Raw genomic sequence first — 16,857 nt, 5'->3', positions numbered from 1 at the left:
AATGCTAAGAGAAAATACTTCTTATCAATATTAAAATTTACAAAAATAATTTAAAAATACAAAATGACACATACTAATTTTTACTTTTTTTTAAAGATTAAAAAAATATTTCTTTTAGAAAGTTCTCTCATACTCTTAAACTAGTTTTATTTTCTTATTATAATATTATATACATTTTTTTCATTTCTTAAGTTCATTCAAATTGTGTATTTCATTTTAAGAAACAACAACCTCAATTTCATTGAATCAAAATTGTTTATATTGTTTACAGGATGCACACATTTGATTAATTTAATTTAATTTAAATATTTTTTATTATCTATTTTCTTATTTATATAACTATTATTTCTTTATTGATACATATAGAAGAAAAGAATGTGTACGATCTTCTCACATGATAATATCATGTTTTCTGATATCTTTATTTTTATATAAAATTATTTATTCAATATCTAAAACAAATAGATACAAGCATGAATACATTATCCAATAATAATAAAATGAGACAAAAAAATATATAACTATTAAATATAAAAATATGAAAAACACAAATTTTCAAACCGGAGATATATGATGGTCAAACTTACACTCATCTTACAAATTATCATGCCATTTGGAATTTTATATTAAATATATTAATTTTTTTAAGGACTAAAAAAACAAGTGGACGTAATCACGTTAAACATTTATAATAATATTCAAAATTTGCTTAGCTGTCATCACTCCAAATTCAACGGAAGACTGAAAACAAAATCTTATACGTGAGTTTAAGCGTAACAACAGGTCACACATGGCGGCGCGGCTTGCCACGTGGCATAACCGACAAAGAAGCAAAGTCAACGCCAAGGAAGAGGTATTGTAGCATAATCGTTCTATTCTATTCTTAACAATTTCGCAGTGTACAGAGAAATGGCCATTGTTCTTATTTGCAAGCTTTTGTTTCTCTTTTCTCAAATCTCCAATGCAGCTCTCACCATCACCGACCTCCACCCACTTTCCGACGACGGCACCACCTTGGTTTCCGAGGAGGGAACCTTCGAGATGGGTTTCTTCTCTCCGGGGAGTTCCAACAACCGCTACGTCGGAATCTGGTACAGAAACATCCCTGTCAAAACAGTGGTTTGGGTTGCGAACCGCGACAATCCAATCACACGCGACAACTCGACCACAAACAAGATGGTCGTAACGCAAGACGGAAACCTCGTACTTGTCACCCAGAACGACACTCTTGTCTGGTCTGCAAATGCAACGAAGAAGGTTTCGAATCCAGTTGTGCAGCTCTTGGACTCTGGAAACCTTGTAATAAGAGATGCAAATGAAGATTCTGTTTTTCTATGGCAAAGCTTTGACTTTCCCTGTGACACACTGCTACCAGGTAGAGGGTGAACTGAAATAACGAGTTACAGAATTCAACTGAATTTCTTTTTTACTTTTCAAAAAACTCTTTTTCTTCTTCTTAATATATCTGTTTAAATAAATTAATTACAATTTAATTAGTAGCATAAACCCAAACTTTAATGTGTCCATATTTTTATCACATTAATTTAAAATTTAATTGTTGTAATAATATATTATATATTAACTTTAAATTTACTATACATTTTTAATATATATCTACTTATTTTTTATATGTTTAGTTTGAAATTGAAATCTTATTTAACATATTTAAATTTAGACTAACTTTCTGCACCCAATGTTATGTTTTTGAACTTGCACTTAATAAATAAGAGGTGTGAATCAAAATACATTCTGCTGGATTTACTATTCTGAAAAACATTTTAGATTTGGATTTTTGAAATATTTGTTTGGATTCTTAATCTCTTTTATGGAATACGTTTTTAATTTTTTTTTGGACTACGTTTTCGAAATCCTATTTCCAGAATTTGTTGCTGAATTTTTTTTTTTCGAAATGTATTTTTTATTTTAAAATTGTTTTTTCATAATTTGATTTTGGTTTTCTAATTCTATTCTGGAATTTCATTTCCAGAACACAAAAATATATTCCATATTTCCTTTTTAAAAATATATCTTTTAATTCTAAATTTTTAATTCCACGATGAAGAACAATTTTAAAAATTCAAAAGTTGATTGAGTGTGTAGGTAAAAATCATTGGGTGCAAGGAAGCAATTGCCTAAAATGAGAACAAATCAGATGTTCAAAAGTTAATAAAATAACAGATAAAATATTAGAACTTTAAGTGAAAAAAAAAATTTAAGGGTTATTTAAAAGAAAATAAAGCATACGAATATAGATAAGTAATTTTTTTATATGATAATAGGAAATGAAAAATATATTTTAAAATGATTCGTGGAGATAGTTAAGTTGAAAGAGTTTACAATAGTTCTAGTTTAGTTCCATTTGTTAAGCTATTTGAAATGAAACTTTACAGTGATTCAGTTTATGCATTGTTGTGATTGATATGAACAGGGATGAAGCTAGGGTGGGACTTAGAAAGTGGTCTTAATCGGCGTCTCACTGCATGGAAAACATGGGATGATCCATCTTCAGGGGACTTTTCTTGGGGAGTGGAGTTAGGAAGCAACCCTGATATCGTGATGTGGAAGGGTGAAACTGAGTACTTCAGAACTGGACCTTACACTGGGAACATGTTCAGTGGAGTATATGGTCCCAGGAATAACCCTCTTTATGATTATGTTTTTGTGAATAAGAAAGATGAAGTGTATTACAGATACACCCTGAGAAACGCTTCAGTCATCACCATAATCGTGATGAACCAAACCCTTTATCTTCGCCATCGTGTTACGTGGATTCCCGAAGCCAAAGCTTGGACCATTTACCAGTCCTTGCCACGAGACAGTTGTGATGTGTACAACACCTGTGGACCCAATGGGAATTGTGCCATTGCTGGCTCACCGATTTGCCAGTGCTTAGATGGGTTCGTGCCGAAGTCGTCACAGCAGTGGAATGCAATGGATTGGAGACAAGGGTGTGTGCGAAGTGGAGAGTGGAAATGTGGGGTGAAGAACAAAGATGGTTTTCGTAGATTTGGTGGGATGAAATTGCCAAACACCACACATTCTTGGGTGAATGAAAGTATGAGACTTGAGGAGTGTAGGGCTAAGTGTTTGAAAAACTGTTCTTGCAGTGCTTATTCGAGTTTGGACACCAGAGGAGGAGGTAGTGGCTGCTCTATTTGGGTTGGAGATCTCTATGATTTGAGAGTTATAGAAAGTGGGCAAGATTTGTATGTTCGAATTGCCACTTCAGATACAGGTATATATACCCTATATCATCTTAATTTCTTTAATGAACCTTTTATGGTAAGAACTTTTTTCCAAGATATTATATTTCAAGGTTTATAGTTTTTATGCAGTTCTTAAATGCATAATTATGCAGAATTTAATGCATAATTCTGCAGGTAGGTATTTGTGCTGGTGAAGTTTGTTTTGCTTATGGTTTTGAATTTGTAAGCTAGATGGTTGGGTAATAGATTTTTTTTATTAAGGGTTGAACTATTCAAGTGTTCTCTTTAATTAATTAATTAATTTTTTATTGTTTAAAAAAGTAATATTTCAAGGTTTAGTTTCATTTCATATTAAACTTGTGGGTCTTTATATATTATCACATAATTGGTTTGAGACTGCACATTTATATCATACTAAAGTTAAGGATACTTTGGAGTAATTACCTACCACAATTCTTATTTTATAAATTAATTTTATAATAAAGAGTTAAAATTAAACTTACTTTATAATATGGTATTAGAGTATGATTTGATCATAGATTACTTATAAATATATAGTCTCATAAACAAAATATTTATATTTTGTATGAAAGAAATGTGTTGAAGATTCTACATTAATTAGAAATGAGTTTTCTTCACAATATATAACTACGACAATCCTAGTTCTTTCAAGTCAATTTTGTGATAATGAATTAGGGTAAATTCAATTCTTAATATAATCAGTTTCTTTCATAATCACATAATCAGTTAACTGATTGAATCTTTGATGCTTAGTTTCTTTATCAACCTGTCTATATATGCAGATGGTAAACATAGGCAAAGGAAAAAGATAATCGTGGTGGCTTCCGTCACAACATCGTTCGTGTTAGTGATGCTATTAACATTATGTATTTACATAGTCAAACGAAAATATAAAGGTAAATTTTTTTCCCAAAAACACTTTTATTATACAAAGATTATAAACAAATAAGAGTGGTACTACATCTATTACTCATTTTTTTTATCAAACACCTCAATAATAAACACACACACACACACACATATATATATATATATATATATATATATATATATATATACCTTTGTTTATTATCTTTTTGTTTTTTGTTCAGATTTTCAATGACTTATAAAAGGAATGTTGAATGGGTATTGAAACTATACTAATTGTCCTACATATAAATGCTAAGTAAACTTGCTTATTTGAAGACTTTTGGTGTATTTCTCTTGATATACAATGAACTTGATTAATTAGAATGTAATAGATATTGTAAATTTGAGCCCCTCACACAACATAAAATGTTTAAGTAAATAATTGGGTATGGAATGGTGGTAAGTTTTTAGTTTTTGGTTTTGAAATTCAATTTTCTTTTCAAAACAAAAACAATAGAGCTAAATAGTCTCTTTACTATTTTTTTTATATTAATCCAAAACTTAATATTTTTTTGTAAATTCAGCTTTTAATTTTAAAAAAAATAATCATTTTTTCTTTCTCTTCACTATTATCATTATGATAACTATTTTGATGGTATCATTGCATAGTTATCACTTATCATCACTACATTCATTCGTCATCAAATCACCCCAATACCATCACAACCACTTACCAATGTCATTGTTACTACCTACTACAAGTACTAATTAACATTAGAAACTATACCTTTAAATTAATTTTAACATGAAATAAATTCTTAAACTAATTTATTTAGAAACTAAAACTAGAAAAGGAACTTAGTTTTTAAAACTTAAATTTACCTTAAACTAAAAAGTAGTTTAAAAATTAAACTAGTTGCAAATTTTAAGAATTTTGAGACTTGTTGCATTTAAAAACCATGAGTTGAAGCATAAATGTTGAGTGCATGGATTTAAATGAGGTCATCTTGTGATTATAACTTTGAATCAAAGTTTTGATTTTGTTTTTACATGAGATTTTGATCTTGTTTAATGAATCAAAGGAAAAACAAAAACAAAAATGGCGACAGAGGATGAAAATGATGGAAAACAAGAAGATTTGGAGCTTCCTTCCTTTGATCTTACTACAGTGATTAGAGCCACTAATAACTTCTCAATTGAGAATAAACTAGGTGAAGGTGGTTTTGGACCTGTGTACAAGGTAGTTTCAGAAGCTTTCTATTATTAATATAGTTAAACAAAACTCATGAATCTCATCATTTTCAAATTTGAAACTATAAAATTTAGGGTACATTAGTAGATGGTCAAGAAATTGCAATCAAAAGACTTTCACGAAGTTCAGGACAAGGATTGAAAGAATTTAGAAATGAGGTAATATTGTGTGCCAAACTTCAACATCGGAATCTTGTTAAGGTTATTGGTTATTGCATTGAACAAGAGGAGAAGATGTTGCTTTATGAATACATGCCCAACAAAAGTCTTGATTTAATTATTTTTGGTAAGGTTTCTACAATGTTTTTATTTTAGTAAAATAAGAGATTGATTTTGTTTTAATGGTCATTTTGGAAAGAAAAGACTAATCAACCTCTTGATAAATCTTGCCAGATTCATATAAAAGTAAGAATTTAGAGTGGCAAATGCGCTTTAACATTTTGAATGCAATTGCTCGAGGACTTCTTTATCTTCATCAAGATTCTAGATTAAGGATCATACACAGAGATCTCAAAGCAAGTAATATTCTACTAGACAATGATATGAATCCAAAAATATCTGATTTTGGTCTTGCAAGAATATGTGGAAGTGATCAAGTCGAAGGAAGTACAAGCATCATAGTTGGAACTCAGTAAGTATCTTAATATTATGCTAAATGGTTCATTATTGGATATGAAACTAATTTTTTGTGGGTCCTTTTAGTGGTTACATGGCTCCAGAGTATGCTATTGATGGGTTGTTCTCAACAAAATCGGATGTGTTTAGCTTTGGAGTGTTATTACTAGAAATTCTTAGTGGAAAGAAAAATAGAGTATTTACCTTCCAAGACAACAATCATAACCTTATTGACCATGTAAGTATCGCAAAATACAAAATGAATCTCGTATTATTTAATCTCATTTAACAAATATATTAACTTATTGTAGGCCTGGAATTTGTGGAAAGAAGGTACTCCAGAGCAATTGATTGATGCTTGTTTGGAAAACTCATATAATGTGTTGCAAGTTGTACGATGCATTCAAATCGGTCTTTTATGTCTACAGCAACATCCAAATGATAGGCCAAACATGACATCAGTTGTTGTTATGTTGACCAGCGAGAATTCTTTACCTGAACCTAAGGAGCCTGGTTTCTTAATTAGAAGGGCCTCAAAAGATGGAGAAAATTCTTCTAATAGACAAACATCTTCTTCAGTCAATGAAGTCTCTATCTCACTTTTAAATGCTAGATAAAAAAAAATCAACTTGTTTCTAATTCTTATACACAGTTTTGTAACAAAAACTTAAATATTGATTGTCAGATAGATTATGTTAAGGTGAAATATGAATATATATTTTTTCATTTTTTAAATGAATATAGTGACAAATTTAGTTGAGATTTTATATATACTAAATGTAAAACATAATCATATTAAGCCAAAATAACAGACATTCCTTTAACTACTCACAATATATCAAAACTATTTATTATATCAATATATCTATCATGAAAACCATGCATATGAGGGAAGAGGGAAGCACTTAACAATGTGATTCATCTTAAAAGACTAATTTTGACCCATTAGAAATAATTAACAATATGATAAGATACTTACAAGTTTAGGAAGTATGTAAACATATGAACATATAATAGAGAAAAGAGTTGAATCTCCTCATTTGTTGCTATTATGAAATAGTTTGATAATAAACTGAGTTAATGATTCTAATAAAAAATTAAAGATATAAAAGAACAAGAACTATAAATTAGGACCAAATGAATGAAAAAAAAAGCAAAAGATGAGAGGAATTAGAAGTGGAAGAAGAATGGTTTGTGTACCGTTATAATAAAGTAGATCATCAATAAGTGATTGAGGGTCATAGTCTGATTTTCGTAAGTGAATTTGTTTCTTTATCATGTGTTCTAAGTTTGAATAAGTGGTCAAGCCAATCTTAACTTTTAAATCACCCAAAGACCAACCTAAAAATATATTTGCGTCGAATTTGGAAAAGATATTTAGTTACCAAGATTCACGACTTAATAAAATTAGCTTTCTAGTACACTAAATTATTCACCTTCGGAATTTGTTTTCTTGTACTCAAAATCTTTCTCTTCAAGGGTTTATTTTCCAGTACAAAGGATTTACCCTACTGGAAACCCTTTATAAATATAAGGCAATTATGACCTAGCTGGGACGCTTGAACATTCTAGCTTGAAGTCACTTAAAACTTTAAACTAGAATATTAACGTCCACCATGGGGTAGATAAAACTAATCCTACCTCTACACAAATCATTAGGAACCAACAACATGTGATATAGCCAAAAGAAGACGGTGAGATATCAAACCTTCAACAAATCTTGGACATCGCTCGAGATTTGCAATGAGAGAATGAAAAATGCAGGAGAAGATTACATAAAAAAGTTAAAGATTCTTAACGTTGGATGGAAAAGGCCCTGAAAGCACACAAAGAGTCGTGGAAGATGAACAAGGGGCTGCAACAGATAATGCATAGACAAGTGACTCGTCAAGGGTAGACAGAATCAAATCCAACTTTTGCCTAAACAGACACTCAACCTTTCTTCCAATATATCATGGATGAACCAGTTGCGACATTACATGGTCCTGAAAATCACTCATTTTTTTTGGATCAGGTGACTTGGAGAATCAAGGCTTTCTAAGCCTAGATGTTGATCTCGAAATGATCAGATGCAATTCGACGTAAGATATTCATCGAAACTTTCTCAGGATTTGCTCTATAGTGGTTTAGTGGAATTCTAGACAAGGCAATCACCTCCTTTCTAACATTCTCTCAAATGTTTGTAGAATAGTTCACTTCTAGCATGGTGAAACCACCAAGGATCATCAATATTTTTATATTAAACAATAAGAGAACAAACCCTTAAAAGACTACCTTAATCACTTTTGCGATATTGCGGTATGCATTCACTAACGAAATAAAGAGATGTTTGTGGATTGTTTCATTAAGGGACTCTGAGACAATCCCTTTAATAAGTAACTCATTAGGAACAAAAGTTGAGCCAATGATTGAGATTTGAAGCCGGGTTCACCACACATCGAGGATTTGTATGAATTCTCTTCTTCCGTTTTTCCAATTCTTTTATTTCTAATTTTTAATTTGTAATTAAATTAATTTTAATTTATAGAGAAATTTAAATTATTTTTATTATTTATTTTTCTTTAAAACATTTATGAAAAACTGGTATAAATCATTTATTTTGAAATTGAAATAAGTAAAACAATCAAATTATTCACAAATTATGTCTCCTCAATCCATAACTCTAATGCAAAACCTTCAATTCCTAAACTCTTCTAAGCAAAAACAATATGTCACTACCAACATGAATTGACTCAATAATAAAACAGAGAAATCAAAGACAAAATGAAAGATAAAATGAGAATGAGAGGACGAAGAGATACAGGATACAAATACAAGAAAGTTGAAAAAATGAAGGTAGACAAATAGAGAGATCTTTGACTAATTAATATAAAAACATAATGTGTTTTCTAGAGATTCTCAAAATTATCAAACACTTCTTTTAATTTACTATTAAAATTTATAATATGGTAAAGAATGAAAGAATAAAAAAATAAAATTGTTTAAACTAAAAAAATTAGAAGATGAAGTATACTTATTTATTAATAGATTTTACTTTAGTTTATTTTAATACTATTATTTTAATTATTTATTTTATTATAAAAATATATATTATTGATAAAATACTAACGATATAATTATATCTTTAATCGTGTAATATAAACATAATTATATCTTTAACTATAGTAGTTTATATATAACTCATAATTTTTTTATATTTGTGCATGTTTTTCATTTTTTTATTTTTAACTTTTTTATTTCTTTTCGTCTAATTTTCCCTACTTTCCACCTCGATACAAAAGTGTGACTTGTAATTGTTTTTTTAAATGGTTCTTTTTTTAACTAGTTTTTGGTAGGGTTAATTAAAACACTTAATTAATGATTGTGATCAATAAATTCATAATATTAAAAAGGTTTTATCCACATTAACAATCTGTAGGTAGAAGTTTAACTACACTGAACTGTGAATGTTACTTTGCATAGATGTAGTTTTGTTCGTATTTCACGTTATTCAATAAATTATTAAATTATCATCTTTTTATTAAATAGTTTTCAAATTAATAGAGTTTTATAAGTAGTTTCTAAAATATTAAATATTTATCAATTTAATTTTTAGATCGATAAGTTTTCTTAATATTGGGAGATTAATCTGACTAATTTTTTACGTCAAAAGTTTATGTAACATGATTACGATATTTCATAATTACTCATATATTATTTTATCAATTTTAAAACTAGTTATAAGAGAAAATAATACTTCAAAGATAAAATTGATGGTTTATCATTTAATATTTTCATTCAGCAAAAAAAAATCTGAGATAACAAAGTTAAGTCCAATGCTTCTGTGGGTAATTTTATTTGCAATGATGACTAAAACAAAACTTTATAAAACCTTGATAAGCTTTTGCCATGCATATACATATATATATATAGATATATATACATATATATATACATATATACATATATACATATATACATATATATATATATATATAGATATATATACATATATATATATATGTATATATATATATATATATATATATTATTTTCAATCTCATTGTTCTCCTCAATGGAAGCTTCTCTCTTTAGAGGTATTACAAATGGCATACAAAGATGGTGTGAAAATGCGTAGGACAATTTCAAATGGCATTCTATTTTCGGTTGTGTGCTCTGGCTTTTGCTGTTCTATTGTCAGTGGCATCTCCACTATACCTTGTGCAAGGCAATGGTTGTGATTTTTCTCTCGGAGATTGGGTTCTTGATCAATCACACTACCCTCTCTATGATGCCTCAAGAGATTGTCCCTTCATAGGTCATGGATTTAATTGCCTCAGAAATGGTAGACCTGATCAGGATTACCTCAAGTATAGATGGAAACCCTCTGGGTGTGATCTTCCAAGGTAAAGTTTTCACTTTTAGATTTCATTTCTATTGCATTTGTAGCATGTTTTCTTTCCAAGCTTCCCATGTAATTTTTCTGGTTTTAGATATACTTTTCAGAAGTTAATCATTATATATATGTGTGTATCTGAGACGTATTTCTTCCATCTTCAACATGTTTTGAAACACACTTAATCACTCAGGCTTCTTATAATGCTTTCAATTGGAAGCCATTGTGATTTATTTTCAATTTCTTTGCTCCTTCACTAGTGGTAAATACAATCTCTATGAGATAATGTTCTTTAATTGTGTGAAATGGGTATCCATATATTAATTTCAGCTGATGAATAAATACAATCTCTGAGATAATGTTATTGAGTCAAATGGGTATCCATATATTAACTTCAGCTGATGAATAAATAGAATCTCTTTGAGATAATGTTCTTTAATCGAGTCAAATGGATATCCATATATTAACTTCAGCAGATGAATAAGATTTAGTTATTGTTCACAAGTGTTGTTGTGTTGGTTAACAGGTTTGATGGGGTGAAGTTCTTGGAGAAATACAGAGGGAAGAAGATAATGTTTGTTGGGGACTCCTTAAGCAACAACATGTGGCAATCACTAACTTGTTTGCTTCACATTGCTGTCCCAAAATTAAGTTATGCCTTATCAACACCCACAAAGCATCTCTCTGTGTTCTCAATTCCGGTAGTTTTCTTCATTTTCATTTTGGTTGAAGGGAAATTTTAAGCCTGGGTAACTGTTTGATTCATCAGATTACCAGTAATAACTGTCTAATTGTTTTGGATCATAGGAATTTGATGCTTCAATCATGTGGTTGAAAAATGGGTTCCTAGTGGATGTGGCTCATGACAAAGAAAAGGGTAGAATTGTGAAACTGGACTCCATCAAATCTGGGTACATGTGGAAAGGAGATGTAATGATTTTCAATACCTACCATTGGTGGACTCACTCACAAGAGTCTGAAAGGTAATGAAGTTTTTGAACTATATCTTTTTGCATATTTCGGATGCAGGATGTTATTAAAGAGATGTTAAATGGCTAATAGTGTATTCATGTTATGTTTAAACAGGGTTAAATTTCAACTAGGCAATGAAATAATAAAGAACATGGATCACATGGAAGCTTACAAGATTGGGTTAACAACTTGGTCTAAATGGATTGATGCTAACATTGATCCCTCAAAGACAAAAATTTTGTTTCAAGGAATTGCTGCATCCCATTCTGAGTAAGTTTAATTGTTCATTCCATTCAAGATAAATTTCACATTAAGAGCTTTAGATAAAAAGATGTTTCAGATACATGTAAATTAGCAAATTTTATCTTTAATTTGAAATAACTTTTGATTCTTGTTAATGAATTATTGGAACAAGTTCACATGTCAACTTCAGCATGTGTGTCATTAGCATTTGTGTTCATGAATCTGAGGTACAATTCTATTTTCTTTCTTGAAACCCTCTCCTTACTGTGAGGGTTTAGTAAATTCATGTCTTCTCAGTTTCATTTTCACAAGCCTTTATAGAAATAAAAATAAAGTAAAATTAACAAACAAGGGTCAGCTAAACATTTATGAACACCATTTGTCAAAAGAAGCTACAATGAAGACAAGTTTTCAACAATAACCATCCAATGTTTTATGAAATATTAAGATTTTTAGGAAAGTTGTATTGAAAGATTCATGTTTGTGATGAATTGTGAAGGGGAAAGAGGTGTCTCAAAGAAACTCAGCCAGAACAAGGACCACAACCACCTTATCCTGGTGTAGAAATTGTGAAGAACATTTTGAGCAATATGTCATATCCTGTATATTTGCTTGACATTACATTCCTTACTCAACTGAGGATAGATGGACATCCTTCTATATACACAGGCAAAGGCACCTCTTATGAGGATTGTAGTCACTGGTGTCTAGCTGGTGCTCCTGATGCTTGGAATCAAATCCTTTATGCTGTTTTGCTTGGACTTTAACATTTTCATCATTTTTCTCTCTACTCCATCATCTTTTCTTAGCAAATAGGACTACCATGAACTTGGATACTACTTTCACTTTTCTTTATATATATGTTGTTTTAGAAGAAAAAGTTTAGTCTTATTTATGCTTTCTTTTAAAGCTTAATGTTATTGATTGTGACCTTGTAGTTGCACCATATTTTTAGCTTTGTTTTTATTCATTTTTCATGCATTTGTATATATATTTAGAGAGAGATAATTTTAGGAGAAAACTTATATATAACCTAGCATAGGTAATGTAGGTGTTGTTATTTAATCACATTTGAAATTTTACCCATTATGCAATACATATTGAATAAAGTGCATATTACCAAAGTGAAATGTTACATAAAAAAATCATGAAATAAAAAATTTTAATGACTAAAATAATTAGTTATTATTTTATTAAATTAAAGATTATTGTATAGACTAAAAAATATTGGTATTTAAGGTAGTTTCTATTATTAATAAAAGTTTATAAAATTGTTTCTAAATTGGTATCTAACAATTAATTATTTATTACTTTATATTCTAAATTAGTCTCTATTCTTCTTTTAGAGACTAATCTAAAATATTATTAGCTACAACTAATATAACTAATTTAGATACCAATTTATAAATTATTTTATAAATTTTTATTAATAATAGAAACACTTTAGATATGAATAATTTTTTAATTTTTAAATTAATATCTAATTTAGTTAATATAGTGACTAAGTATTTTTTATCTCAAAATTTATTACTATTTAATGATTTTTTTTATAATGTGTTAATATGTTAAGTCTTTTCCTTCTTAATTTTATAGGAAATATCATAGTAATAAATAGGAGAAAACTTACAAATAGTATGATTTGTATTGTTCTCCAATCATATTTAGAGTCTCACCTTAATAATATACAATTCCCTTAATAAAATACAAATTACCTAACTGAATCTTCAAATTGAATTGAAGCATATTACCAACAATATCTACCATATTGTAGATAAATTTTCTTTTAATAAACAACAAGTATAGAAAGGTATATTTAGAAATTATAAATAATTTTAATATGAGAAAAAATATTAATTATATTTTTAATCCTAAATATATCGTTTAAATTAAATGTTTGAAAGAATAAGTTTTAAATAATACATACAATCGATTAAAAAATCGAGATAAAAATATGAAATAATGCGCTAACTATTTGTAAAGTAATTTAGGACAATTTTATAAAAAAATTAGAAGTATGACATTTTTTTAAAAGTGTAAAGTAGTTTTACTTCTTCCCATATTACTTTAGTTAGCATGAATTTTGTGAATCCCTTAAATTAAAAAAAAAAAGAAAAAGAGAGAGAAATATGCTAGTTCTTCAATTTAAAAAAAAACCTTATATATTTAGAGGAATTAAAAATATTTTAGTCCATCAAATTTAGTATTTTAAGACTAAAATTGTATATTCTTCTAAATTGGTTAAAATACGTTTTCTGGAATTTGTGAAATTAAAAATCAAGTTTATCTTAAATTTTAAAACTCAAAATATAATTAAGTTTTAATGATAATTTATTTTACATTGTATATTGATTTTATATGGAGTGGACTTTGAGAGGATAAATTATAGTAAAATAATATTTGAATATGGAATGAATAAAAAATTGAATTTTTTTGGAAATAGTATGACTCTTAAGGTAAAAAATGGTATTTTTAAGATGTCGAATTTATACTTATAAGGATTAATCATATAAGTAATCATATACATGTATAAATATCAATAAAATAAAAACTATAATTTTTACTTTATTAACACCATAAAAACTTTTAGTAATAACAAAAAAAAAATTGAATGTTTATTTTAGAATTAGATTGTGATGTTATTTTTTTGATCCTGTAACATGTTTCTCACCTCTGAAAAATAAAAATAAATTGTTCAATTTTATTTTATAAAAAAATGTTTAACTTTTATAATTTAAAAAATAATTTCTAATTTTTATAATTTTTGTTTGTTTTATTTTGAGTAAATATGTTACTTTTAAATCAAATTAAGGAGATGAATGTGACTTTATTAAAAACATAAAGAAATGTGTATTTTTAAAAAAATATAGGGAGGTAAATATATATTCAAAAACTAAAATGAGTTTGGGTGTCATTTTATTTACACTTAAGGGAGATGTATGTTTATTTTGATAGTAAAAGGTGTAAGATTAATTTCCCCTAAACATATGTTTCTTTCTTGAATTTAGTTTACAATGATTTTAAAATAATTTAAATACAAAATTTATTGAATTCCAAAGATTAAGAAGCTCATGAAAAACCCAAAATAATTTTAAACACTGATGCAAATTATATAGAACACATATGAAATATAAAAAAAAAAATATGATGAAAATAGAATAATGATATTTTCTATAAATTTATTCACAAAGAACACATAAAAAAAAGTACATTAATTACATTAGCATATGCTTAAGTAAAAAGAAGAATGAATTATGGAGAAGATTAATATGAATTATACTAGTACGTATCACCAACACTCCAATTCTAAATTAAATAGAGTTAAGTATACATAGTTTAACTACAATTATAACTAATTACATAATAACAAAAATCTTAACAAATTAAACAATAAATATTACCAAAAAATGACTATGAGCATATGTTTGTGATACAAAATATACATGACCTTCTTCAGATACTATGTCCATTTTAGATGTCCAAAGTGAGACGTTGTTATTAGATGACTTCAAGAGACGAAGAAGAGACAATGCATAAATCAATAAATCTTCATATTAACTTGAGTCTTCTTCCATATCAATGTTATCAAATAATTGTTACCAACAATCAACCGTCAACAAATCCAAACACTATGTGAACTTGTATTTTAGGAACAAACTTGGTGAGTATATTAATTAGATTCTTCTTTGTACTAATCTTTTGCACTTCAAAACTCATTATGTTATGCAAAAAAAAAAATTATATTTGATGTCAATATGCTTGATTCGTTCACAATGAACTTAATCCTTATTCAAGTAAATTTCAGTAAGACTATCACAAAAGATAATAGCCTTCTTTTGTGCAAACCTCATATTAGTAATGAGACTCTTGATTTTGATTCTCTCCTTTATTGCCTCTTCAAGAACCATGCATTCAACTTCAGTGAACAATATTACTATTGGTTGTAGAATTTATTTCCAATTCACTAACAAGCTTCCAATTGTGAAAGTATGGTCAATATAGAACATCTTGCATCTCGATGACTAACAAGTTGAATATTAAGCAAGAGTTCACACTATGTCACCCTTGTAAATGAGGTCCACATCAGATGTACCCTTAAGGTACATGTGTACTCGATTTTAATTTTTTGTTTATTATAATTGAACCTTTCTTAAAGGACAATTGGATGTAGTCCAAGAGTTGGAGTGAATGATAAAATCTTGTGTCCTTCTTGTTATCTCTATCATCAGACAATCTATCAATTTATATGAAAGAAAGTATGAAGCTCTATTCAACCCCTTTTTAGAGTTTTTTATTACATTAGATGAACCTAAGTTGGTTCACGAAAATTCCCTTTAACTCAATTGATTGCTTCAACATATTCATTGCTAAGTTCATAATGCAATTTGCCACAAGTTAACCGTATTACCTCATTTCCATTAATTTGGTGAACATTTTTTAAGAGAAGTGATAATCTTTAAGCACCTTCATGGAAAGGTTTGGTAAACTTCTAAACATCAAAGACTTAAACCTAACGGTTACACTCCATCATGTATTCATGATATTAAAACTAGAATTATTCTTTGATAGTTTGTGAATGAAGCTAGCATCAAGTCTTAATGAATTAAAACATAAAATGAAGATATTTATGCAATTAGAAAAGTTGAAGGATTTTCGTAATTCAATGAGGGTCAACGCATTTGAGAAGAAGAAATCCACCAAAGATAAACACAAGACGATGCATGAGAAACCTCAAGAACATCACTAACCACGAGTCACCCAACACACCCCCTTGAATTCTAATAGAGCAAGAATCTTGGAAGAAACTCTTAATGCTTACTAGAATAAACAATTTTATTATCATATCAATTATGGGCATATGATGGAAGAACGAACATTCATGAAGGACAAAATAAAAGAACTAGTGTATGCAAGCATCTTTCCAATTTACCTTAATAGAAGAAGTAGTGTATGCAAGCATCTTTCCAATTTACCTTGATAGAGAATGATGGTGTCAAAACCTTGATAGCAACACTAAGAACCTCCATGTAATGAAGAAGTCAACAAGAACAAGATCAGTAATAAAGGCAAACTAAGAAGCATGATCAATCCAATGGTATAATTTGTTATGAATGTGGGAGAAGAAACAAACTCATGTTTGTTTGTTGATAAGATTTCATATTCAAATAGTGTGATTTTAATTTTTCTGAAAATATAAATAGAGATTCATTTCTTTGATATTTTCAATGAAATGCATGAAGAGAAGCCGAAAGGCTATCCCTTTTAAACAATAAAATGAAGGGTGAGAAGATAGCTGAAAAATAGAGTCAAACAATTAGAAAAGAAGAA

General features: G+C 28.4%; 2 protein-coding genes across 2 annotated transcripts; both read left to right on the top strand.

Moving 5' to 3' along the window:
* The first annotated feature begins 882 nt into the window (after nucleotides 1-882).
* On the top strand, nucleotides 883-6,709 carry LOC137808083 (G-type lectin S-receptor-like serine/threonine-protein kinase At4g27290). The gene is made up of 8 exons (XM_068609037.1): nucleotides 883-1,375; nucleotides 2,429-3,235; nucleotides 4,010-4,123; nucleotides 5,159-5,316; nucleotides 5,403-5,613; nucleotides 5,721-5,958; nucleotides 6,030-6,180; nucleotides 6,254-6,709. The coding sequence occupies exons 1-8, from the start codon at nucleotides 910-912 to the stop codon at nucleotides 6,557-6,559; spliced, it is 2,451 nt and encodes an 816-aa protein (XP_068465138.1). The 5' UTR covers nucleotides 883-909; the 3' UTR covers nucleotides 6,560-6,709.
* Nucleotides 6,710-9,989: 3,280 nt separating this feature from the next.
* On the top strand, nucleotides 9,990-12,507 carry LOC137821087 (protein trichome birefringence-like 42). The gene is made up of 5 exons (XM_068625514.1): nucleotides 9,990-10,327; nucleotides 10,844-11,018; nucleotides 11,125-11,300; nucleotides 11,404-11,559; nucleotides 12,032-12,507. Exons 1-5 carry the CDS (start codon nucleotides 10,071-10,073, stop codon nucleotides 12,297-12,299), a joined length of 1,032 nt encoding a protein of 343 aa, XP_068481615.1. The 5' UTR covers nucleotides 9,990-10,070; the 3' UTR covers nucleotides 12,300-12,507.
* The last annotated feature ends 4,350 nt before the right edge of the window (nucleotides 12,508-16,857 follow it).

Source organism: Phaseolus vulgaris, chromosome 11 (assembly GCF_000499845.2).
Source record: "Phaseolus vulgaris cultivar G19833 chromosome 11, P. vulgaris v2.0, whole genome shotgun sequence".
Lineage (NCBI taxonomy): Eukaryota > Viridiplantae > Streptophyta > Magnoliopsida > Fabales > Fabaceae > Phaseolus > Phaseolus vulgaris.
This window is presented reverse-complemented; position numbering and strand designations above follow the sequence as displayed.